This window comes from Pezoporus flaviventris, unplaced genomic scaffold (genome assembly GCF_033815535.1).
Source record: "Pezoporus flaviventris isolate CSIRO_AGI_PZ_B2104156 unplaced genomic scaffold, CSIRO_AGI_Pfla_v1 ptg000023l, whole genome shotgun sequence".
Classification (NCBI taxonomy): domain Eukaryota; kingdom Metazoa; phylum Chordata; class Aves; order Psittaciformes; family Psittacidae; genus Pezoporus; species Pezoporus flaviventris.
Genome location: NW_026892571.1, coordinates 17360097 through 17386050, shown reverse-complemented (window position 1 = coordinate 17386050; position 25954 = coordinate 17360097). Strand labels below are relative to the sequence as shown.

Genomic DNA, 25954 nt, shown 5'->3' with positions numbered 1-25954 from the left:
GTGTACGCGGTGCGCCTGCGCGCGCCGCCCGGTAGTTCCGGTGCGGGGCCGGCCCGTCCCGTTCCTCCTCCCTTGAGCCGGGCCGGGCGCCGCCACACGGGCACAGCCGAGCCGAGCCCGCCGCCATGGCCCAGCCCGCCAGGCCCCCCGCTGGCTACCCCAGCCACAACGGCGCTGGCCAGCAGCCCTACAGCAACGGTGAGCGCGGAGCCGGTGCAGGGCCGCAGGGCCCGGCGGTGGGGAGAGGAGGCCTGGTCGGGGGGTGATTCCTGCCCCGCGGGGGACGGGAGCGGGGTGGGTCGGGTCCGGCTCCTCGGTTCTCCCCCCCCCCCTCCACCGCGGGAGCTCGCCCGGCCCAGTGGGGGTGCGGGGGTGGCTGGAGCGCGTCCTGCCCAAACGAGCACTAAGGATAAGGTAAAGCCTCTGCCGGGCAGAGCGAACCCCGTCCCGGTCGGTTGTCGGGACGGAGGCACCCCCCCCCCCCCCCCCCCCGGGTCTATTTCCGCGCGTGACCCGGCAGAGGCTCCTTGTGGAGAGCCGAGGCGAGACGTTCGCGGGCCGCACCGGGCGCTCCTGGAGGCTGTGACACAGCCGGGGCCGCAGCCTCGGGCCCTTTGGAGCGGAGCTGTACATGTGGCACTGTGGTTATCACCGGCGGGGGGGCGGGGGGGCTCCGGCTGCGGCGCAGCCGAGATTTGCCTTGTCAGGGGTGTAAAACTGATACCGCCCTGTGCCATGAGTGAGCTGCGATCCAGGGAAGTCCTGACCGCTTTCTTACCCTCCAAATGTGTCTCTGCAACGGGAAAGATGAGGGGCGATGGGCACAAGTTACTTCTGGGGGGATTCCAGTTGGACACTACAGGAAAAATTTTCCCAATGGGAATACCCAGCCATTGGAATAATCTAACCAAGAAAGCAGTGGATTCTCCACTGTTGGACACTGTTGAGATTCGGCTGGACAGGGTGCTGGGACATCCAGTCTAGGTCGGGTTTTGGTTGGACCAGATGCTCCCTGAGGACCCTTCCAACCTGGAGTTCTGTGATGATTTTTAAAGTGAGATATTGAAGTTTCTTCCCATCAAAATACGTCTTTTGAAGGTGACACCAGCCTTTTCAGCCAGGAGGAAAGAAGCACAAGACAAGCCTTGTCTCTGTATTTGTTTTCTTTGCCTGTGTGGAAATCAGTGCTGTTGGAAGTGTTTCCTGATTTCCCATACCCAGCCAGCATCCTCCGTCCTTGGCTCCTTAATTACACACGTCTGCATTTGAGTAGCTGGGCTGCATCATAAGCAGTTCAGTTCTAATGAGATCTTCTGATTTTTCTGCTGTGTGCATGAGTAATTAAATGGTTTGACTTGTCTTCCCCCTCCTCCTTTGCAGCTTATTTTCATCAAAGTCATCTGCAGAATGACATTCCACAAAGAGTTGTGTTGTTGTATATAGGGTCGGGAAAGTGGGAAGTGTATGAGCACAGGTTGGAGAGAGCCTCTTTTCTGGACAGCTTCTGGTCTACGTGGAGAGTGTACAAAGAGGACGTTAGCTAATGGAGTAGCGAAGTGGGATGATTTACTGACTGGCATTGCTTTATGTTTGCTGATTCCCCTGTAGTCGGATTAAGCACGTAATGGAAGTTCTGGAGAGGCAGTTGGAGGAGGAGGAATTTCAGGCTGCCCGGCTGTCAGGTGTATGAAAAATAAAGAACTGAAATTCAGAGTTAGGCAAATGCAAGGTAATAAATTTAAACTGCTGTTATGGTGTGTTAGAAGATTTGGGTTGCTGGCGTTTGAATAAATAAGAGTATTCAAGCATGGACTGTTCTTGGCAGCGTTTAAAATACACGTTGAGGAGGTGCTGCCATCCTTGACCTTTACAGTAAAAACAAGGCTTTTTGTAACAGTCTGGAGGGTACCGAGAGTGCTGTGGGGGTACTCGCAGCGAGCTGTCAGCAGGATGATGAATTGGTTTACAGCTGTCAGCTCTTCCTCTCCACTTGCTGCTCGCTTTACTGCTTGCAGGTGCCTCCCCGAGCTCGCGTGTCTGTGAAGGCAGTAAATTGTCACAGCAGCACTGTGTGCTGACTGGGAAATTGTTTAGCATGGAGCATTGGGTTGCTTAGCAGCAGCCTTCCTCTATTTCATCCATGGTTTTCTTTTAATAGGACCAGCATTCCGTATTTGTTTAACTGAAGGTTACTAATTTGCTCTCCAGTTAATAGACCTGAAGTGCAAACAAGAAGGAGAAGCAGTTCTTTTAGGACTCTTTTCCTCTCCTTACTTGATGGCACTTCAAGGTCAGCTGTTGGGTTGGAAAGCAGTGGGTCAGGGTCAGATGAAGTGGGTGCTGGCAGTGGCACATCCCATGGCTGTTCAGTTGGGATGGAGCTTTTCCATCTGTTTATCCTTGCATCTCCCTGGAGGCTGGAGAGGTTGTGGCTGGTGATAGTGAGATACTAAAGAACTGGCTTGGAGGAGGTGACAGTGAAATTGTGTGGCAGAAAATGATTTGAATCCCAGCCTCCTGTGCTAATAGTTTGACTCCTCATTTTATAAACCCACCAGGCAACCTTCAAATGCATTCTGGTGCCATTCCTGATCTTTTAGAAACATGAAATGGCCTTGTGTTCCTGTGGAGGCATCTTCTGCTGTTACGTAGGTGGCCTTTCTTCTGTTACTAAATCATCTGTGGTCTCCAAGTGTCAGTTGTTTTGCTGCCATGCAGGTATGCAGCTCTTCATTGAACACTGAATTCCTGGTTGGGTTTTGGCTTCACAGAACAGCACAGAAAACCAGCATCAGCATCTGGGGAAAGCTGAAGGGCCTGGATGTTCTCTGGCTGAAGAGGTCAGGGCAAGATGGGTACCTGCCAGCAGCAAAATAGCAAATCCTGGGATTAGGTACACTGTGAAGCCCCTTGGAGAGGGTTTGTGCCTCTCAGTGCTGCTGCTTTAGTTTTGTTGGCAGCTTTATGCAGGATTGTTTTGGAAACATGAACCACATGCAGGCTATCAAGGCTTTTTTGTTGAGCTTCTGACATTAAAAATTGAAATTTGGAACATTGTGCTGTGGTGGATTTGATATTTTATTGAAAACATAGAAAATACCAAGTCAGTTTTGGATTTCACCTCACTTCTCTTGCTTTATTCTCGAGCTTATTTCTTAAGCAGGGAAAACAGTGTGTAAGACATCAGTGCAAGTACACTGATTCCTGCCTGGTCTAGAGAGTCATGCTTGAAGGTGGACAATGAAGTTATGAAGTTAATTTGCATTTGTTTTGTATTTTTCTTACAGCTTATAATAATATTATATCAACGTACATGCTGCTGCAGACAGGAGGCATGGCATCATGTAGGAATTCTTTATTCTTAGAGTTAGCAAGTTTCATTTACAATGAGCATTGTAAATCGATCGTTGCAAACCCATCTGGTACAATGCAGGGTAGTTTTGGAAGGTGGATCAATTGTTAGTGTTTTTGACTGCAGGCTTTTTGTTTAGACACCATTGATCTTAGGGAATTATTAATTACTAAGATTTATGAGCAACATTGTAAGGACAATTGGGTATAACTGGGTCACCTAACTGAGAACGGTAAGTGGCATATTGAGATTAATGGGTGGAGAATAATATGGTGTGGACTTCTTACACATAAATAACAGAGGCAGTGAGGGTGAGATCACTGTACTACTGCTTTGGCAATGTAGTGAATGTGGATGCTGGTGATATTCAGTGCAGTAACAGCTGTTTGTGACCCACAGCCTAAGGCTTTCTAGGAAATGAGGAGCTGAATGGCCGGTGCACTGTTTGTCCTAGTGAAGTATTCTGATGTATGTTGTGTTTAGTTTTAGTTATTGTCAGAAATGCTGAAGTTCAAAGTTATTTTACTTTGGAAATGGGAGCTTCCACACCTGCTGAAATGTAACTGGAATGTTGAATGAGAAACCAGTTGTCTTTGTTTTAATGTTAAATGAAATTCTATGAGTTCATTCTGGTGGCAGCTGTTCCCAGTACTTGTATAGTAAATATGTATCTAAGATAAATATATATCATGGGATCATAGAGTGGTTTGAGTTGGAAGGGACCTTAAAGCTTCTCCAGTTCCAACCCCCTGCCACAGTCAGGGACACCTTCCACTAGAGCAGGTTGCTCCAAGCCCCTGTGTCCAACCTGGCCTTGAACACTGCCAGGGATGGGGCGGCCACAGCTTCTCTGGGCAACATGGAAAATAGTACAGAGTTGCAAAGAAAAGAATTGTATCTCTAAACCAGGAAGAGGATCTCTGCTGTCAGGTGTTTAGCTGTGTATGTGCGATGTCTCTGGTATTCAGCTGTGTGTTTCGGGGGTGAGCAGGATCATGATACAGCTGGCACACTGGAAAGTGGTTTAGTACTTTTTGACGAGTCATGGCTGGCTCCGGCATGTGTTATCTGGTGTGTTCTGCTTAGAAGGATTTCACTTGAAACTGTATAGTTTGTGGCAATGTTAGAAACAACCTGTAGTAGTGATTTTCTTGATGGAGCTCTTGTCATGCTGGAAATCTCACAATATTCTGTTTCTGTGTGAAGCAGGAATCTGATAATTCTCTTGTTTCCTCTTTGGGCAGTTACTAACCTTTTTTCAATGTTTTGTTTGCTTCAATGAGTAAAACTTAGTACAGCTCCACCAACCCAAAAATACATAAAGCACCATTAACCCATCCGGTTTTATCTTCCTGATTGGTGAATTATTTTATGATGAAACTACCCTTCATTCCATCTTCATGACTAGCTGGCTGCTCATGAGTGGTATGTGTATGAATAGTTCTCTTACTAAAATTAACTGCAGAGACTTCCATAGATTAACTCTGTCACTTGAGATGCATGGAGGTGACCTATGCTGAAAGTGGCTCTTTGTGTCTTTGTGGTAAGCTGAAGTTGAAGTTAGTGTCAGTCGTCAAGTGAAACACAGTCATGATGCAATGGATGCTTCTGCTTTCGGTCTGCTCGCCTGTTCTGCTGCCAGCTGTGTGGGAGAGCTCTCATCTTTGGTAGGCTTGGTTTGGGTGTTCCTGAGGATAGAAATAGTGCCATGTGTGATTTTTAGTCCAGGAGGATGGATTGTGCTCAGGCACTGGAATGCTGAGTGGTTGTGAGGCTACTGTAAAGCAAAACACTGATGTAAGTGTTGATAGCAAAATACTACCACATTCATGTCCTCTGAAGCCGTGTCACACCTGGTTGTTAAGAATCCAACATAAAAATGGCTTGGAGACTAAAATCCCCAGGAAAGAGATTCCCAGGAACAAGTCTTTTTTTCAGAAGCAATACCCAACGCTGACTTTCTAAAGGGTTTGTAGTTTTTTCTCTTCCAGGTCCTGTTCAGAATCAGCTGATGCATTCACCGGATGGCCAAGGATACAGCCCTTCAGTTCCAGGATCGTATTCCCATCAGACGCCGGCCAAGGTTCCTCCACATCCATCTTTGGGACAGTATAACTATAGTGGCTCTCAGAATGTTTCTCAATTAAACAGTTACCAAGGACCTGGGCAGACTCTCAACAGACCACCACTGGCACCTTTTTCTGGGTCCCCAGTACAACAGACAGGTCCTGCTCCACAAGTGCTGCTGCCTCCATTGCAAAACTCAGCTGCTATATCATCTGCTGGTAGCTTTCCTCCTGGAGCTACCCCATTAGTGCTTTCAAACTGGCAGTACAGCCAGGCTCCCACAAGCCAGCCCCTTGGGTCTCAAACAAGCCATTTGGCACATGTGACGGGGACAGGGTCACCCCAGCCACTGTCATCGTTATCAGGAAATACAAATCCTCCAGGAAGTTATCAATATGCTGCTTCTCCAGGAGGTCCCCCGCTTCAGAACAGCTACATGAAGCCAGGTAACCATAACCTTCTGATATTTGACCAATGTCCCTTTCTCAGTGTCCTTTTAAAAGAAGAATTGATTCCACAGCAGTGTTTTGCCTGTGCAATGAAGTTGTAAAACAGAGCATTTTGAGCAAAAGGACAGCACAAATACAGGGGTGGTTTCTTTGGATTAGAAATGGAAGTTCTGTGTACCAGTCAGGCATTTCAGTTGGCTGCAGCAGGTAACTCCTGAATGCTCTTATGGTTTTGGGAAGCTGTGTGTGGGTAATGGTGTTTGTGTGACCTTCACTGTTCCTTGGGTTACATGCTTCAGTTGAGCAGGGACTTGAGGACTTCCTGGTTGAAAACTGTGGTCCTCTTCAGTGAGTGTCATCTTTTGCAGCTTAAAACTTGTTAGCCTTTGTGTTACTCACTTGGTTGAGGTAGTTCAGTGAACAGCCTCAGTCGGGTTGATGCAAACAGTCTGAGCACAGCCTGGAAAGAAAACTGCAAAGCAGTTCTGTGCCATTGAAGTAGAGCCCAGTTCAATGGGAAGCTTCCTTCCTCCAAACTTGTAACTAATAATAATGGTCAGTGTTTAGAAAGTCCTCTGAAAGTGTCAGACTTCCCTTCCTGCTGCTCATGTGCTGCTGTGTGCAGTGGTGAGAAGCTTTGCTAACGCTAGCCAGCTCCATTATGCAATTGTGATGATTATGGAAACGAAGTGGATACTCAGGTTTCTCTTTGCTAAACTGCTGTTTGTTGTTCTAGAGGATTTCTGACCGAGCCTGCAAATAGGAGATAGATACAGAAATACTGTAAATGTTCAAGCAAATGTTTTCTCTCATATTTCAGCCTCACCAGAGCTTTTCCTTGATGCTAGCTTTGTGTTCCATGCCTGACTCATTTTGTTATGATGTTCAAACTGTCTTAAGCTCACAGAGTTTATGGAACTTATGCTGGCAGTTTATTGGCACAAACAATTAGTTACTTTGCAGTTAGCGAGGAAAATGCTGAGACGTTTTGGGAAGCGGCATATGAAATGAGAGCAAGTGTTTGGAATGAGAGAATTCCTGTATCCTTTTGATGGGGAATCCTCCTGAGCAATTCTCCTGATAGGTTTTGTAGAGCAGTGATAACTTTTGAAAGGAGTTTAGCTTGTTTAGTGATCACACCCATTCTCAGAACAAAGGTCTGCCAGCTCCCTGCCTGCATGGCCAGCTACGACAGCCTCTTAGACACGGAATCTCTTCCAAGCTCTGTGATAGTGTTGCCTGCATGTAGCCATTATTAATTAACTTTGGAGTATCAAATACAACCGAACAAGCAGATAACTCCACTGGATATGATTTTTCCCCCCTTTTCCTTTCATTCTTTCCCTTCTCCCTTAAATCCTCTGTACTGTGCAGGCTCATGAAGCTGCATATTTTGTGTGGTGGCTTTTTGATCCTGTTGAACTTACAGGCTTCTGTACCACGTTGAGACCTGGTAACACTGGACAATTTGGCCTTATCTTTTGAAAGGCTACCTTTTATATTAAAACACATTGGTGCCTTCCTAGAGTTAAAGGGCAGTTATACTGGCCTCTGGAATAATAGGGAACAAAGGGGTGGAAGTGCTCTTAGGATTTGGTATTGTTTGAAGGGGAGAAAAGCAATTGGGTTTCGAAATGTCTTGGCTGGAGAAAGTCCTAGGATTTTAAAATAGAAGCAATTAAAAACTTCCCTGTGACTCTTAACACAGAGGGTTAAACGTTCCAGAGCAAAACACCTCACACTCACACAGCAAGTTCATTCAAACTGAAAATTGCTGATGCTTTCCCAAGAGAAATCGTTTCCCAAAGTAATTTTAGTAGCTGTAGAATGTGGACATTGCTGTTTTGCATCAGATTATTGAAGTGGAAGATGAGCATCCTGTCAAAAGGAATGTTTAGACCCTTATTAGTTCATTCATATGGGGCTATATGGTAACTTTATAAAGTCTAGCCTTAGTAATTGAATTGGGATTCTTCTTCTACTGCTGAAGTTCTTAATAGCAACAAAAATGTGAAAGAGTCATGGATAATAGCTACAGGAACCCAGTATGAGAAAAGTGCGACAGAAACAACCTGCAGTCGTGAAACCTTCTACAACCATATCAGGATTTATGTATCTCATGCTGTTTATCATATGAATAAGAAGCATAGAGTTCAGTCTGCATTTTGGTAACAAAGCTTCTGTGACTTCCTCATCTGGGTTAAACTCTTCCTAAAACTGAATCTCTTTACAGGATCTGCTCCTCCACCAGTGACTCAGCCTTTAACTCCGCTCCACCCTCCTGCAAGGCCACCCTTAGGGCCTCCACCTGTTGGTGGTCCACCTTTAATTAGGCCTTCAACCTTGACAGCTGGACCACCTAATACACAGTCCCTGCTAAACTCAACTGCAAGTCAAGAAGGTAAGAAATAACATGGTCTGTTTGAATTTGCACATTTCAACTTGCTCTAATGTGCAACCTCTAAAGTCAACCACACTGTTCTGTTAGAGACTCAAATGGTAAAACTGATACTAATCCAGTGTAATTTTAGCTGTCTATAGCTTCCTGTATCGTTTTATTCTTCAAGGAGAGATAAAATATGGATCCTGCAATTCCTTGTAGTTGTGCCTGATTCTTCCCTTGTGTGTAAAATCACTGAAACATGTATCTTGGATTTGTTCATTTTTGGAAGGTAGTTACTAGAGGCTTTTAAGTGTCATCTGTTGAAGGCACATATAGAAACATAGAATATCTGACTTTCTCTGTCTCCTGTGGGCCCTTCACAAATATACCATCACATAAGAACTCTGTATCAAACAGACCTGCAATCGTATTGCATTTAGTGCCCTAGGATGGGCCATGTGGTAGTCGTCAGTTTTATTTTTACATGCATAGTTGGTTCTGTCAAAGCTGTTGGTTCCTCGCATGTTCAGATTGACACTTTCATCTATGTGATAGCTGTGTGAGGACAAGAATAGTATATTCAGATTTAGCTTCGTTTTCAACATATGAAGTGTGCTAGAAACTGCTTGGGTTAGAAAGGCTTTTCTTCATAATGAAGAGAAACGTTTCCAAGGCCCTGGAGAGACAGCAATGTTTAGTCTGTGTGGTAGGTTTATTGGCGCATACCAGCAAGATTCAGTGTATAATGCTAGTTCCTTTCATTGGGTCATCTTTAAAGATTTCAATGATGATAAACTTGAGTTCCTACTTCTCCTTAGCAATAGGTAGTTGGTTTTATATATTTAGACATAGTTACCTTACAAATAACTATCCTTTGGGAGCATTCCCTCAATTTCAAGGTTTTTCTTATCTCTGCTGGGGTTTGTATCTTGACTGGTATGTGATTGTGTCAGAACTGTTGGTGTTTGGTGTGAGCAATACTGGACTAAGTGTGTAAGCAAAGGGAATTTAGTGTTCCTGAGAGTTATCAGTGGGAAAAGTTAAGGGAGCTTGGCATCTGAATTCCAGGGTACTTTGAAAACTGCAGCAAGCCTACAGATGCTTCCTCTGATGAGGAGGAAGTGTCCCCTGTCCCCAAGCAAGTGTATCAGCTTGGAGGTTGTGGTGAATACCTGACGTAAAAGGTCATTCAACCAGAGGTGTAGGGACTTTTGCTCTCCTTAAAAAAAGATTGTGGTGTTTTATGAATGTCCTCTGTCATGGTCATGTCACCAGGGGAAGAGGCCAATATGTATATTTAACTCCGTTTCATCCTGTGGCAGAAGCAAAGTAGATCCAAACTAATGCTAATCTTAATATTCATCCAGCAAGTAGGATTTCTTTGCAGTTACCTCATTACAATTAGTAGCTGGTGAAAGTTTTTACTGGGATTGTCTTTAATAGGTGATGCTACATCTGCTGCCAGTGATGGGGCTGCAGTGCAGAACAGCTACGATGCACTAGAAGGTGGTGGCCTCACAGGTAAGGCTTTGGGAGTGGAAGTATTTACTGCTACGTAACTTTGAAGAGGCAGGGAAAGATAGAAGTTTAGGCATTCATGTACAAACCCATACACTTGGTTCCATGTCTGTCGTGAAACTAACTATGAAATGTCAAGCCTTGACAAGTACCACATCTTCTCCTGTAAGTATGGTAAAGCAGTGAAGAGCACTTTGCAGAACTGACAGCAGTGGTAATGTTTATGCTTAGAAACTAACCACCACCAAAAAGCCCTTCTGCTCTATTAATGCACTGAGCAAGCTGTGGTTCTTCAGCAGTTAATTTTAGGTATTTGTCTCCTCTGCCTCTAGCAACTCCACATCCTTCTCTTGCACCCCCAAATGTTAAGATGAACAGAAGTGTTGGGTATTCTTACCCTGCCTTACCTCCAGGCTACCAAAATACTTCTGCACCCGGAGCACCAGGAATGCAAGCATCTGCTTTGCAATATCCAGATGGATCAAAACATTTCCACCAGGTAAAGGTTGTCTGGTTTTCATCTTGGTACTACCTGTCCTGTAAAGAAAAGGTGGCAGTTGATGTGTGTTGTGCATCTGTGGGGTGCTGCTTTGATGGTTCACTGTGTGGGGTGCTGGTTGTTCAAGGTGACAGACACAGCCTGAAAGAAATGCTTTTGCTGATGCCTTGGCACCAGTTTGGAAAAGCTGTGTGCCAGCTCCTTAGGAAGTGTTCTATCCTTGAATCTGTTCAGAGTACTTCTCTTAAAAATACTCAGCTGCTTTTGGCATGGTTTTCTTCCCCTGGGTTGCCAGAGTTAGCTGAAGGATTTGGGTTTTTACTGAGCTTTCAAAGTGAACTTACCAGCACTTCTGCCAGCTGAGCCTCTGAAGTTCCAGAGCTTGTAGCAACTGTGTGTTGACGTTTACCTCTACAGTGTTACATACTTAAATCCAAGTTTATGTAACAAACTATTCAAGACCAGGTTGGACGAGGCCTTGGGTGATACAGTTTAGCGTGAGGTGTCCCTGCCCATGGCAGGGGGGCTGGAACTTGATGATCTTAAGGTCCTTTCCAACCCTAACTATTCTATGATTCTATATTGTTGTAATATAATGGCAGTTAATATGTAAACAAAAGAGAAAAAAATAAGGATGGGAAATACCTCTGTTATTTAAGTTAATTGGGGGCTTTATTCATTGGGATTGTTCAGCCTGGAGAAGAGACCTTACAACAGTTTTCCAATGCCTAAAGGGGCTGACAGAAAGTCTGGAGAGGGACTTTTTAGAAAGGCCTTTAGGGACAGGCCAAGGGGAATGGCTTTAACCTGCCAGAGGGGAGATGGAGATGAGCTCTTAGGCAGAAGCTCTTCCCTGTGAGGGTGCTGAGGCTCTGGCACAGGGTGCCCAGAGAAGCTGTGGCTGCCCCATCCCTGGCAGTGTTCAAGGCCAGGTTGGACACAGAGGCTTGGAGCAAGCTGCTCTAGTGGAAGGTGTCCCTGCCTGTGGCAGGGGTTAGAGCTGGAGGAGCTTTAAGGTCCCAGCACAAACCATTCCATTATTTAAAGAATTGGTGTTAATTTTGGAAATTCTCTTTGGCTCTAGCCTGCCCTGGGCACTAATCACCTAAGTGCATCTATGGGTGCGCTGAGTCTACAGCAAGAAGGATTAAGACCTGTGAATCTTCTTCAAGAAAGAAATATTCTTCCAACAACCCTCTTGAAGGCTCCAGTCCCAAACTTGCATGAGGACATCCAGAAGCTCAACTGTAATCCTGAGTAAGATTATCCATTTGCTATAAATTCCTACTTGTAAACATGTCTTTGAGTAGAAAACATTGAAAATGGGCTTCGCTGTGTTAAGATAAAGGTGGTAAATGGTTTAAACTGACAGAAAATTGTGTGTAGAAGGTATGAGTTAAGATATGTTTTTTGCAGGGCAGTGATAGATAGGTACATTAAAAAAAAAAACTTTACAATATGGCTGGCAATAAGCATGACTCAGAAAAGATGTAATAGAAGTTAACTCATTTGAGTGAGGCATACCACAGATTGACAATCCAGAAACCTCTGTATTAATAGTAGCCTTTTAAACAATGGAGTAAATGGAATGTCAAACAAGCCACTGCCAGTTGTTTATTCAAGTAATCTCTCTGAGGAGACCAGCCAAGCTGCGTATAACCTGGTATTCCTGCTTTGCAAGGCCTTTTATGATCGACAAAGGAAATAACAGCATCTTTGTGAAGTTGCTCATACAAACAAGCTGAACAGGAGTTGCAAAGGTGCTGTGCACATCTGCACTTGTGGAAATGACTGAGTTCTGAAGTCTCTGCTTATAGTTGCTAAGTTTTAAGACAACCTTTTCAACTTTGCTGGTTCAAATTTGTGTGTAAGGCCACCTTAGACCGGTATCCCAAAATAACACCGTATATAAGGGTTTGGTGTAACTTTGAACATTCTTAGGTTTACCTTTGACTTGAGTGACTGACAGTTCTGTTTAGAGTCTGTGTATAAAGTAAGGACTCAAAGTACGTACTGTGGGTCAAGCTAAGACTAAACCAGAACAATTTGACAGAGCTGGAGAAGATGGAAATTCACCATCACCATTTATATAGAAAAATATAAAGGATGCTCTGTACTACTGAAATCATCATTTTTATTATCTGAAAGCCTCTAAAAATAACCCTTTGTCCTCCATGTAGGTTGTTCCGCTGTACCCTGACTAACATTCCTCAAACTCAGGCCTTACTGAATAAAGCCAAACTTCCTTTGGGGCTCCTGCTTCATCCTTTCAAAGACTTATCGGTATGACAAATATTCCAACCTTTAAATGCTGAAATCTCAACTGTGCCTTCCCTTGAGTCCAGAGCTGGACAGTGAATTATAAAAGAAGAGCAAGTGTGGCCCAGAAAAATTCCCTTGGTAACGGACATTTCCCTGCACCAGGCAGATCATTGTCATGTTCCTGGATTTATCTCCCTACCAGTTTTAAACTTTGAAGCCTCACTTAATCAAAAATCCCAGCAGCTTAGAGCCAGCACAGCACTGGGACTGTGACACAAGGCAGCACATTTAATTGCTTAAATAGCTTTATCTTGTCACATAGCAGTTGTAGTTATTGATTTCCCATACCAAACCTAGTCCTAATTCTAAACCTAATTAAGAGTTAACAGAGTGCAAAGGGTTTGGATGTCCTCAGATAGCCAGGAGACTCTGAATTTAGCAGTGCCTCTTTTAAGCATTGTTATTTTTCACAATTTGAATAGTTTTTCAATTATGTGGGATGTTTTTTTCTGATTTTTTTGGTCTTTATTGGGCACAGGACTTGGTCTTAAGCCACCAGTGTAAAACTCAAGACCCGAGAGGCTTGAAAAGAGAACCTGCTCACTTGAGTAGGTTAGAGCTCAATTTCAACCTGTTTATTGAGGAGTTGTGAGGATGCTGTGAGGTTGCAGAAATCCTTTTCTTCAACATGTCTGCTTTGACTAGCTAAGCAAGAAGCACAGTATAGATAATGTAATCATAGATGAATAGCTGCAGTGTGGTAGTGTCTTAAAACAGGAAGCTTTTCTTTTCCAGCAATTGCCAGTGGTCACTTCAAGTACTATTGTGAGATGCCGCTCCTGTCGGACATACATTAACCCTTTTGTCAGCTTTCTAGACCAAAGGAGATGGAAATGCAATCTGTGCTATAGAGTGAATGATGGTAGGTATTAAATGTGCTTGTTGCTTTGAATGCTTAAGGTGAGCCTTGCCCACCTTGGCCTTTGAGACTGGACTATTGTTGGCCATGAGTACGAGGGGTTGTTGTCAGCTGAGGCTGTGAGACATGAGAAATGCTTCCCATGGGCAAAGACAGGGTGTCACTAATGAAGCACAGAGTCTGATGTGGTTTCCCACCCTAGCAGGTGAAAAGTAGCTGCCCTGCTTAGCATAGTTCTCCAAGAAGCATTGGCCAACAGGCGCAGAGAAGAGTTGATGTATTTGTTTTAAAATGCAGCCCAGCTAATACTAGGGTGAAGTAATAATATCTAACCTTATCTGCATAGTTCCTGAAGAATTCATGTATAATCCTGTGACAAGAGTTTATGGAGAACCTCATAAAAGACCTGAAGTCCAGAATGCTACAATTGAGTTTATGGCTCCATCTGAATACATGGTAAGGCTTTATTTACTTCTATTTCCAAAGGGAAGTCAGAAAAAAGCCTTGTAATAGACAATGCTTTCCAGCTTAGTAGAGCAGTTCCTGCCTCAAGGAGTGTATCTGAGAACTCTTGGGAAGCACTTCAGAAAGTTCTTCTCTAAACAGTTATGATGTCAAAGTTCTTCTATATTTAGAATGTATTTGGGGTATTATGGAAGAAAATTGTACTTCTAGATTACCCAATAAGAGACAAATGCATTCAGAAGTTGTAGCTATCATCTGTGCGCTGTTACAATAGAGTTGAAATTTGCAGTGGCATAAATAAACCCCATCTAATAAATGTAATTTTGAAAATTGAAGTTAATCTGTTCTTTCCTCAGCTGCGTCCACCTCAGCCACCCGTGTACCTCTTTGTGTTTGATGTCTCTCATAATGCAGTAGAGACAGGATACTTGAATACAGTCTGCCAGACATTGTTAGACAATCTTGACTTGTAAGTATCTTAGAATCTCCTATTTTTGTTCCTCTTATGATGCTTGTGGCAGGCATCAGTGTGCCTGTACTGCCTGTCTAGAAGAGAAATTTCCTAGAATTGGCTAACAATGGTGAGTGCTGTATTAAAATGTAGTGTAAAGCTGTAGTCTTTTTCCCATCACAGCTGCACTGGTATAAAAGGTAATTTTGAGGCTTGTTTCTCAATCTGCCTCTTTCTTACTTGCTTCACCAATCCCCAAAAGGAATAAATATAACATTTATGATGTCTTTAGAATGTATTTTTTAAAAGCTGAAATTTAGGTAAGGATCTGCTTAAAGAAAAGCATACATCTAATATATTTTTGATAAAATACATGCTGTTTGAACTCATCTAAATGCTGCTTTGCATTTTGCAGCTTGTTTCTTCCTTTTCTTCCATTTCCTGTGACCCTCTTAAAAAATTCATGAGTGTCTGCTAAGCAGCCCTACTATGAGCTCCTTTTCTGCTCCAAACTGACTGAGTCAAGCTGTTGCAGTGTAGCTGTAAAGCTAACTACTTGGTAACAACCATGGAGAAGTGCAGTGGATGGTTCAAAAAAAGCAAGCCTGCAGAAATGAAATTCCATCTTGCTGAACACCATATGTCTCATTTTCAGGCTTCCTGGGAACACTAGAACAAAAATAGGCTTCATAACGTTTGACAGCACAATCCATTTCTACAGTCTTCAGGAAGGTCTCTCTCAGCCTCAGATGCTTATTGTTTCAGATATTGAAGGTATGCAGAAATAAATCCTGGGATTTGTATCTACTGATGCTGCTGGGTTTGACAGCCCTTAAAAAATATACCTGGTGGAAGCTTCTAGACCAGCTCATTAGTCTTTCCAGTAATGGTTTTACAAGTAGCATGTATTTGTGTGTGTCTATGAAGCCCCTGATGTGTGCGAATGCTGTGGCTGTTCTTGACTTTAAAACATGAAGACAGCCTTCTAACCTTCACTTTAATGTTACCTGGATTTCTCTTGTGATCCCCCAAATACTGATGCTTGGTCAATAGCTATAGATTCTGTGCTGACTGATGCTCAGTGCTTGTTCTTCTGCCTTTAGTTTCAAGTCACCTTGCACTGTATGTTATAGGTAAGGCAGAATGAACACTAGAAAGTTCTTTGCTGTGCATTTTTACTTGATAATCTTGATTATCCTTCACCCCTGTCGACTGCTAATCTAACAGGGTTAGAGTTTCCCTATGGGAAAAGAAGAAATCTCCATAGTGATGTTTAAATGGGTTTACACACTGATACTGTATTCTTTTTTCAAGAGGTGTAATGGTTGCCAAATAGAATTGACGGAAGGTTGATGTGTTTTTAAAAGTAACTAAAACAGGTTTTTTCCCCCCTCTTCCAGATGTATTTATCCCAATGCCAGAAAACTTATTAGTGAATTTAAATGAAAATAAAGAGGTAAGAACTTTAGTGACTTTCACATAGTTTGGGATATGCTCGATAATTTCTGTGTTACTTAATGCACTCAAACACCCACAGTTTAAATGCAAAGTTTGAGGTGAAAGAAAGAGGTCTTTTACCTGTGTGACTGTAAACTTTTGCTACCCTGAGACAAGACAGTACTTGACTTCTGCTAGGGCTTTTTCTTCACTACCTTAATATTAGATGTGTTAACACATGTTGTTGCATGTTCAGCAATCAGCTCTATGAAGAAAGAAAACTCCAAAGGCTCCTGGTCTTAATGCTTTTGTCTTCTCAATTGTAGCTAATTCAAGACCTGCTGAAGGCCTTGCCACAGATGTTTACCAAGTCCCTGGAAACTCAGAGTGCCCTGGGGCCTGCACTACAGGCTGCCTTTAAACTGATGTCCCCTACTGGAGGTAGAATCTCTGTCTTCCAGACACAGCTTCCATCTGTGGGAATGGGAGCGCTGAAGTCACGAGAAGAGCCAAACCAAAGAGCAACAGCAAAGGTGAGGGAAGCAAAAAGGTTGAGAAATGATTGCCCTCTTCTGTATGTGTAGGTGGTTCTGGAATTGCCTGTTCTGGGTTAATGCTGTGGCTCTCTTGTTGTGCTAAGCTTCCTTTGTTAAAGAAGTGGAAGGAACAAAAATAACCAAAGCCAAGCACTATAAACATGGCTTAATGATTAGATTTCTTTTAATGCTATCACTGTAACCAGTGATGGAGAGTCAACTGTTAGTGTCCCTGAAAAGAGGCAGTACATGTGTTAATTTGTTTGCATGTCCTTTGTATTTTGTAATACCCCATTGTATTAACAGGATATACACCTGACGCCATCGACTGATTTTTACAAGAAGTTAGCCTTGGACTGCTCAGGGCAACAGGTTGCAGTGGATTTATTTCTTCTTAGTGGACAATATTCAGACTTGGCTTCTCTAGGTAAGTCATATTAAGCCATTCTGGGGTGTGTAACTCTTGTACTTTTGGAAAATATATAGCATCTACATTAATATTTAGTACATGAACCTGATTTGAATTAATCTAATGTGATAAGATGCAAATTAATCCTTGATGAGCAGTGACAGTGAATAGAATGTAATCCTTCAATCTTTCCTGATTCAACCTAGCTGTTTTCATATTCTCCCTTAGTGAGTCAGGATTCTTGTGATCCTGGTATAAGTGGCTGAAATACTTTCCTCCTTTTATGCCTTTGAACCGTCAGTGCAAACATCTTTAGAGTAACTTTCATTAGCATTTGAATTTTCTTTTCTCCGTTTAACCCAATGTTCAAGTGACAATGTACCTGTAATTTCAGGTCAATGGACGATTATTTCGTACCTGAAACTCCTTAAATACATAGAGTTGTGTTACACAGACCTGTCTTTGAAAACAGGTCTGTAACTATGTAAAAGCTGTTTGTGGGTGTGAACAGGGAGTATTGCATTCAACTGGTATATTTAAAAACCACAGCAGCAACTGCCTGCCCTCTGCCAAAGCGTGTTGGTTTTGTTTCAGGTTGTATATCAAGGTATTCTGCAGGTAGTGTCTACTACTACCAGTCCTACCACCATAAACACAACCCTGTTCAGGTGGAGAAGTTGCAAAAGGAACTGAAGCGATACTTAACTAGAAAGATCGGGTTTGAGGCTGTCATGAGGATAAGATGCACCAAAGGTTTGAACACAGATTTTTTTGGACTGAAGAGGGGAGAGAGGGGAAGGAGCATTTGCTGTTACTTGGGAATGTTTTGAGGAGTGTTTCAGTACCAGGAATCAGACCAGTTATTAAAGATTGTATTTGCAGCATCTTTACTGGCATCCAAGTTCCATTTTACAGTGATTAAAACTGGAGGTTTTGTTGGACTGCTGTTTCAACAAGGGAGTTCTTTTGTAGTCTAGAGACTTACTACTATCCTGCATTGATTTGACTTCCAAATGCCTGCTTTCTGCTAGGGTTTTTGGATTCTGTGGATTAGTTGTCTTGTCTGGGATATTTACCTTTCCTGAAGACACTTTATTTCATTGGGAAGGATCTTAATATTCTGATACAGAGCCGTCTATGGCAGCTGTGTAAATGGTGTCTGTACTTCACAACTATGAACATAAAACTGACTCAGTACAATGCTTGTCTTGTAGGTCTCTCCATTCACACTTTCCATGGGAACTTCTTTGTACGATCTACAGACTTGTTGTCATTACCCAATGTGAACCCAGATGCAGGATATGCTGTGCAAATGTCAGTAGAAGAGAGTCTTACTGATATGCAGGTTGTTTCCTTTCAGTCAGCTCTCCTGTACACATCCAGCAAAGGTAAGATGCACAGGTAGTGTTAGCTGCATCAGCAGTACAGTACTCGGATGAGTCTCTTTGTGTCTGTTTATCAGCTGCAATTCAGTGGCAGTAACTCACATCAACTATTTTATCTAATATCAAGATCACAGCTGTGATGTATTCCAGCATGTTGGTGATGTTATTGCTTCTTCCAGACCAGGAAGTTTCTTGGGAAACTTCTGGTCTGAAAATAGGTAGAGTTAACCCAGAAACTGAGAAATAACTGGTTTTAGAAGCTACTGGAAATGGCCTGATTCACCACTTGTATGATAAATTAGATTAAATCTTAGGGGTTTGTTGCTATTGAGTAATCACTGGCATTTGTTCTGTTGTTTCATAAAACAAATGCAATGTGTGGAGACTACAGTTTTCTTCTCTTACAGGTGAAAGACGGATTCGTGTCCACACTATGTGTTTACCTGTTGTGACAACACTGAGCGATGTCTACCTAGGGGCAGATGTACAGGCCATCACAGGGCTGTTAGCCAATATGGGTAAGCATGTTTGGATATGTAGGGATGATATCCCTACAGCTCTGAGCAGTAATCCTCTGGGAAGTAACGTTACAAGAAAAGATTCTCTCTTTCCAAGAGTGCTTTCTAAGTTGCAAACCTAAGAGGGTTTTAAGGCTAGGCTTAGGTAAGGTGTCAGTATAGATGTACGTAGTCACCTTAACTTAGTCTGATACATCATCCCAGGCTTTTTCTGAATCCCTTGTCTTGACTTCCTTGATAGTCTACTAAAAGCTTATTAAGATGCACGGAAGTATATGTTAATGAGAAGAAATAACACGTGACTGTATTCCTACCAAGGGAGGAAAGCCTCTTATGTGAGCTCTGTACTCTATTTTTAGCTGTGGACCGGTCAGTCTCCGCTACGTTGAGCGATGCTCGGGATGCTCTGGTCAATGCAGTGATAGACTCTTTATCTGCTTATCGCTCAGCAGTCCTGAGCATTCAACAACCTGGTCTCACAGCCCCCTCCTCGCTACGGCTCTTCCCACTTTATGTACTGGCACTCTTAAAACAGGTAAGAGCTAAAAGGAAGCTGTGCAAGGGGATGACTGTTTGGCATGTCAACCTGAAGTAAAGGGATGTTTCTTTGATGTGCAAAATAGCATCTTCTCTTTCAGTGTATTTAGGACTCAAAATTGGAAAGTTGCTTGGTTTAGATCATTTAATAGAACCAGCCTTTCTCAAGATAACAATTCCATTTCTCTGCACCCCAGAATTTAATGACTTGAAAGGTCAATATAGAACAAAGCATATTTAATTGTTTCTCAGGCCTGGGTAGATAACTTATGATTTTACAGGTGCTGAACATGTGTTTTTACCTTGAAGTCTGTTATGTTATGAAAATGGAGGGATTTGGAGATTTTCATGGAGTAAATACATCAGGGTAACGGACAGGCCTTCTCTTACCTGCAAAGGGCAATAGGGGATAGAGATGTTTAAAGATTACCATTATGGAGAGTGATCTAGCTGAGAAGCAGGAGTTTAGAAGTATGCATAAGATCAATGGTATAAATGTTCTAAACAAGGGAATAGGAATCTTAAAGGCTCTGTCTGGGCTATAGAATGTGGCACTGGTAGAGTGTGTTTTCAGTAATAATTCTTGTGCATTTCTGGCAACGTGGATCCACACGGCAGTTCAGTGTGGGTATCGAGAGAGCTGCCTGGCTGTTCTTGCCAAAGGTTTAAAGCCTTTCACAATATTTGCTCAATGTAAGTAGTTTTTGATTGGATTTCCCTGAACTGATATTTGAGGTCATTCTAAGCATTGGACAAGCTGGCTTCCTGATCTAGAGAGAATTTTCTATTCATGTCCCTTGATAAGGAATTAAGCAGCGTGTTCATACTGACATTTGAACTTCTTCATGTAGAAGACTTTGTGTTTGACCCAGTGAAGAGGGAGGAACAAGCCCTTGTTTCAGTTATAGCTGTTTGGGGTTTTTTTTGTCCCAACATGTAGGACTACATCTTTATTGTAAATCCAGAATTACCAAAGATGCCATATGTAGAATCCAATTGTAAAGTGCTCCAATATTTATTATTCTAAATTCCATCAAGTAGCATTTTTGAGGTGTGTGTTAGAAGAGATGCCTTTCAAGATGCTTTTATCTCAGCTGTAGTGCTCCCTGGAAAAGATTGATGGTGCAAGGTCATGGTTAATTCTAGAACCCAGCAATGGGAATAGGGAGACTTGTATGATCTGTGAAACCCTTGAAAGGACAACAGAGAAGTAAAATAGCAGTCCTAAAATACCATAACCAGGAAAAAATACTCGTGGCTCATCTCTATGACTTAAATAAGTTATATATGATCAATAGAGGGTGTGTTAGATTCTGCTTATCTCACTTTGCTTTAACGGTCAAATGAAACGCCTGATTGTTTGCAGAAAGCATTTCAAACCGGGACGAGCACACGTTTAGATGAACGCATTTTTACCATGTGTCAAGTGAAGAACCAGCCCCTTGTTTACCTCATGCTCATGACACATCCCAGCCTCTACAGAGTCGATAACCTCACAGATGAGGTGAGTACTGGTCTGTTTGTCTGATCCCAGAGTTATTTGTTATTTGGGACTGGAGCGATGAATTCTGGAGAGAGGCTGTGCTCTGGCTATGGATGGATGGGAAAGGTTTCTTCTAAATTATTCCACTTTTTGCCTTGTGTCATTATCTTTTCACTATAAATCACATGTACATAAAGACAGCATAACATGCATTTCGTCCCTCTGTGGCTTCCTTCCTTGTAAAATGTCAAAGTAGCTCTGTGAACAGTGAATGTAAGAGCCTGAATAATTACAGAAATCACATCTTTTGTACACAACAAATCTGATATTCCTGTCCTAGAATTTAATTATCTGAAGTTGAAGTACACCCTCTCTGAATAAAACATGAAGAGATTTACTAGTAAATTATGCACTCCAAGTATGACTTGAACTGAGAAAAAGGGTCCAGCTTCAGTATTCAGTGTAACCCATCTTATTCTTATTTAACCTTCTGTTCTTGTGCTTGTTTCAATGCCTCAGATGTGAACCACTGTTTTCCTTTTTGCCTTTTCCTTCAGGGGGCTCTTAACATAAACGACAGAACTATACCTCAGCCACCCCTTCTCCAGCTGTCAGTGGAGAAGTTGAGCAGGGATGGTGCTTACCTTATGGATGCTGGCTCTGTAAGTTGGGTGGTGGTGGTGATTTTAAAAAGTACCCACATTTACTTGACGTGTTCTTTCTGAGAAGTCATAATGTGGAGGAGACTGCTGAGCTGTGGTTCCGTGTTGGATTAATGTTATTAATGTTACTGCTGGCTATCTTTCAGGTAATGTTTCTGTGGATTGGGAAGAACTGTGGGCAGAGCTTTATCAGCCAAGTCCTTGGAGTTCCCAATTATGGCTCGATACCACAGAACATGGTATGTGCTTGTTTTGCTGTACATTAGTGATACAGTGCTACCAAAGTATTATTTTCATGAGAACTTCAATACCTCTATTCAGGTATTAGCCCTTTAGTTATTATTCACTATAAATCCAGATTCAGGGAAATAAATCATTTTTGTTGCCTCTCTTGGAGTTTCTCCAGGCTAAACCTTTATAGCTATTCCCAGGAAAGCGCAGTAAGAAGAGGCTGGCAGTGAGTAAGTTTCTCAGACTTGTGGGAGCAGACTGAGAATACTTGCCAATAGTAAGCACAGTGGGTGAGTGGGAAATCCTTTGGTTTCTGCAACAGGTATTGATCACAGCTCAGTCATCACTGTTCTGACAGCTAATTGCTATTTACTATATTGCTATATTAGTTTAGTGTGCTTGACTGTCTCAAGCCCTTTCAGATGTAACTAGACAAACTGTGTGTGCCTGGGTTTCCTTTATACTCAGTGAGGACAGAGTCCTTTCACTGTTCTTCTGAAAACTGTCCTCTATGTATTAATGATTCCCTTTGCCTCTTAGACACATCTCCCAGAACTTGACACTGCAGAATCCATCAGAATAACAGCTTTCATTTCTTGGCTGAGAGAACAGAGACCTTTCTTCCCTATACTATATATAATAAAGTAAGTATTTTTTAACAGTATTTGTGCTTCTTTAGGGATCTGTTAATATATATTTCAGTATCATATACTGGACATTCTTGATGGAAGTTTGAAGTGGTGCATGCTATGCCTAACAGATTGGACAACGGACATGACTTGTTATAAGTTGACTCCAATTAGAATTGCCACAGACTAAAAACGACTAAATGTCACAGAACAATCTTGAGTTAATGTCAGATAATGAAGTGAATGCTGATAAGTACACTTGTTAGGATTAATGAGAAGGGTTATTTGAGATCGTCATTTCATATGTCCTTATGCTCTTGAAATAGCTTTGCCAGTTGAGCTGTAACTTTATGAATGCATTGCACTGGTGGTCTTGGCAAATGTTTATTTCACTCAAACACTTATATTTTCATTTTGAAGGGATGACAGTCCATTGAAATCAAGTTTTCTGCAAAATATGATTGAAGACAGAACAGAATCAGCCTTATCATACTATGAATTCCTCCTTCATATACAGCAGCAAGTGAATAAATGAAACGCTAGCCTTTGGCTCACTTCTTTAAGGAAAGATTTTGCAGTAAAGAACGATTGTGCTTGTAATATCTTTATTAAATCTGTGGCCTGAGGCAGTTGATGAGAAGTTCTCACTGTGATTTCAACGAACTAAAGCAAATAAAGGACCACATCTGAGAATCAAATGTGCTACTACATAATATTATACCTTAAAAAAAGGAAAATCAAACTGTTGGAACTGGTTGAGCACCTTTAATTTGCTGCAAATCATGTTTTTACTGTAAGTAGTTGCAGCATGAAGTATATTTACAAAGGCAATACTGAAAAGGTGAAATACATTTTGTAAAATAAAGAGTTCTTTGTTGTTCAAAATGTATATTTCTGTAACTCTTTGCCTTGTTCTTGTTCTTTTTTTTTTTTTTTTTGCTGCTAGATACAAAACCTCACAATACTGATCATGATTTGCAGGGAAATTGTTTTAAGTGCATCCAGTGATTACAGACAGAGCATCTCAGTGTTCAAACTTAAAGTAGCAATGAACAACTGTTCATTGTGAAACGAACAAATACTTGTGAAGTGTAGAATCCAGGGATTGTGGCTAACAGGACTAAAGGTGAGCTTAACCTGGACATGATGGCTGAGTTTGATAAAGCTTTTAATAAGTCAGTATTCGAATTAAAAAAGAGAGGAGTGGGTTCTGTATGAGAACATCTTAATGTCAGTGGCTGACACAGCAGCAAAAGTAGACTTAGATGGCAAACGTTGTTTTTCTTCAGTGAAAGGAATAGTTGGCATTTCAGTTTGTGAATGGGTGGGAGGGGAAGGGCAAGGAAGGTTCTCTCAGACCTTTTGGTTTATGTTTAGTAGACTTTCGGCTCTTGTTTACATTAACTGAATGTTTAGCCCCTAAAATCTAGTGTGTTTCTGAAGCAAGTTTGTGTGGCAGCACTTCAAACCTAACGCTTTGAGACCGCATTGAATATCCTGAGGTTAAAATTCAAAAAGAGATTCTTTTTCCAAAGACAAACATATTTTACATTGCATATTCGTGGGTGGTTTGAGACACACTTGAAGTTTTCTGTTCGTTTTTGTTTATAATGAGCCCAGGTCCAAAGCCAGGGTGCACCAAATAAGAGCTTTAAATATACTCTCAGATCCCTGCCAGAGCTTCAGAGGGAAGGTGACATTGGCCTTGAAGTGAAAGTTTATATACGGAAATACTTAGATCATTTTAAGAGTGCATTGATCATTGTCCTGTGGTGGAGATTAAGCTATCACTGATAGCTACCAACATAAAGAGTATTGAAGTTACAGTATCCCAATGCCTGTGGAAGTGTTTCATATGGACAAATCTTGGTTTGCTTTTTTGTTTGTGATAAAGGACTTGCAAAACCTACTTCCTAGGGCAAGTAACTTGCACAGGTAAACTGCTTGTAAGTGTTCAGACATGCACTGTGATAAGGTTAGTTAACTTACATTCGTGATACAGATGTCCAAGGGCATCATAGGTAATCATTTGCTGCCTTTTCATGTTGTAGCTGCACGTGGTTGTCAGGAGTTGCCTTACTTCAGGGGAGTTCCTTGAGGGAAGATGTTCTTGTCACTTGAGCACAGGAAGCTGAATTTCAGAACAATGTCTAAAATAGCATGAAAAGACTATTAGAGAATCAGTTGAAGCTTCCCTGTCTGCTCCCCCCCTTCAAATAGGAGTATATTTACTTGAAGAGCTTGTCAGAGAATTGCACAGTTTTGAAGTCATAGTGAAGAGGTTTTTAAGTTTTCACACCCTGATTTAACCTTTTTCCTGGGGGAAAGGGGTCTCTTCATTTAAATCATAAATGGAAGCTATGCACTTGCATAGGTTATGACTTAAATTTGTGGGTTTGGGTATACTACCACTCAGATGTTGAAAATCATCCTTGTACCTTAACAGCCCCCCCAAAGTGTCTCTTACTATGACTGTATTTTGTTACTATATCCCTTACTCTTTCAAGACATAAATGTTGGAGATGGCCTCATTGCTTTATGTACACCAGACTAATGGCTAAAGATGTCAATCTTTGTGGCAATTAACAGCTTTGAATTAGAGTCCCTAAGTTTTACAGAGCAAAACGTGATAAGAATCAAATCTTGGAGTCCTCTTTGCTTTGGAAGGAATTCAGTGTTGAGCTTTGTTACTATATTCCCTATCAGTGGGAAAGCCTGCTGGTTTACCCTCTATTGCTGTAGGGGCAGTACAGGACGGATGAACACAGAAACTACTTATGATTTGTCACTTTTACCTACAACTGGAAAATAAGGACACTGAAGATGAACTGCCAAAACGGGCAGGAGTGACTCTGGTACTGAGATCTCAGCACCACAACTCGACCACTGAAAATGGTCTCTATTTTTCCAGTTGAAGACTCTTTTTGTTGAATTCTATCTGTATTTGACACATTAGTGTTCAGCCAACATTGTTACCATCCATTTTAGTTTGCTTTCATTCTCGTTTTTAATTTAATCTCTTTGAGTCTGACTCCACATAGACTGTGTTGCAATAATTAGAATGATTCACTTTTATTTAGCATTAACTTCTTAACAGAATTTAATCAAAGATACAGAATGGCTGTTAAGTAAGGGACCATTAAATGTGATTTTAAGGTTCTGTTTACTATTATGGATGTAATCCTTATAGTAAATTTAATTTTGTAAAGTAGTGTATAATATTGTAATATTAAATCTTTGTTTTCTGAACTCAAACATATGATCTTCAGTATGAAGTGATAAATCTTCCCCCCTTCTGAATCTGAGACAGGATTTACTTGTCCGCCTTTTTACAGTTTGTAATTTTCACTGTTTTATTCCTGTAAAAAGTCATTTGTAACACATGCAAATGCTTATTTTATCTGTGCTAATTTATCAGATTTGGCTACTCAATAAAATTAATTGAAAGAACTCATGCAAGTCCACCAGTGCTTTCTTAGAAATAACATATTCGATCGACTGAGTGAAATTCCATGTACCATAAGTGAGAAATTTTATTTTTAGATAAAACATATAATATTCAGGTGATTAACTGATTAATTGGTGAAAATCTGTCCCTGCAGAGCACCTCTGTCAGTCAGTGTTGGTACTCCGTCCTGACTTGGGATGCGTTCTTCCAGCAAGATGAGTGGGGCCGTACCCCACTATGTGGTACCCTACTAGCTGGCTGGGAGTTGGTCTTAAGAGCCAGTTGCCACTGATGATTGGAATTTAGCCTTCAGC

At 41.8% G+C, this 25954-nt stretch overlaps 1 protein-coding gene across 2 annotated transcripts; it reads left to right on the top strand.

The window, feature by feature from the left end:
• Positions 1-8: 8 nt before the first annotated feature.
• SEC24A (SEC24 homolog A, COPII coat complex component) lies at positions 9-25646 on the top strand. 2 transcript variants are annotated; one of them, XM_061457057.1, is made up of 23 exons: positions 9-198; positions 5344-5865; positions 8102-8269; positions 9695-9772; positions 10102-10268; positions 11353-11525; positions 12449-12551; positions 13326-13452; positions 13796-13905; positions 14271-14383; positions 15021-15139; positions 15766-15821; positions 16129-16335; positions 16645-16765; positions 17342-17500; positions 17962-18135; positions 18540-18650; positions 19010-19185; positions 20554-20691; positions 21228-21332; positions 21479-21571; positions 22104-22207; positions 22613-25646. In XM_061457057.1, exons 1-23 carry the CDS (start codon positions 126-128, stop codon positions 22725-22727), a joined length of 3312 nt encoding a protein of 1103 aa, XP_061313041.1. In that variant the 5' UTR covers positions 9-125; the 3' UTR covers positions 22728-25646. The 2 variants fall into 2 exon arrangements, with proteins under 2 accessions (XP_061313041.1, XP_061313040.1); XM_061457056.1 differs by having other exon boundaries at positions 5329-5865.
• Positions 25647-25954: the final 308 nt, after the last annotated feature.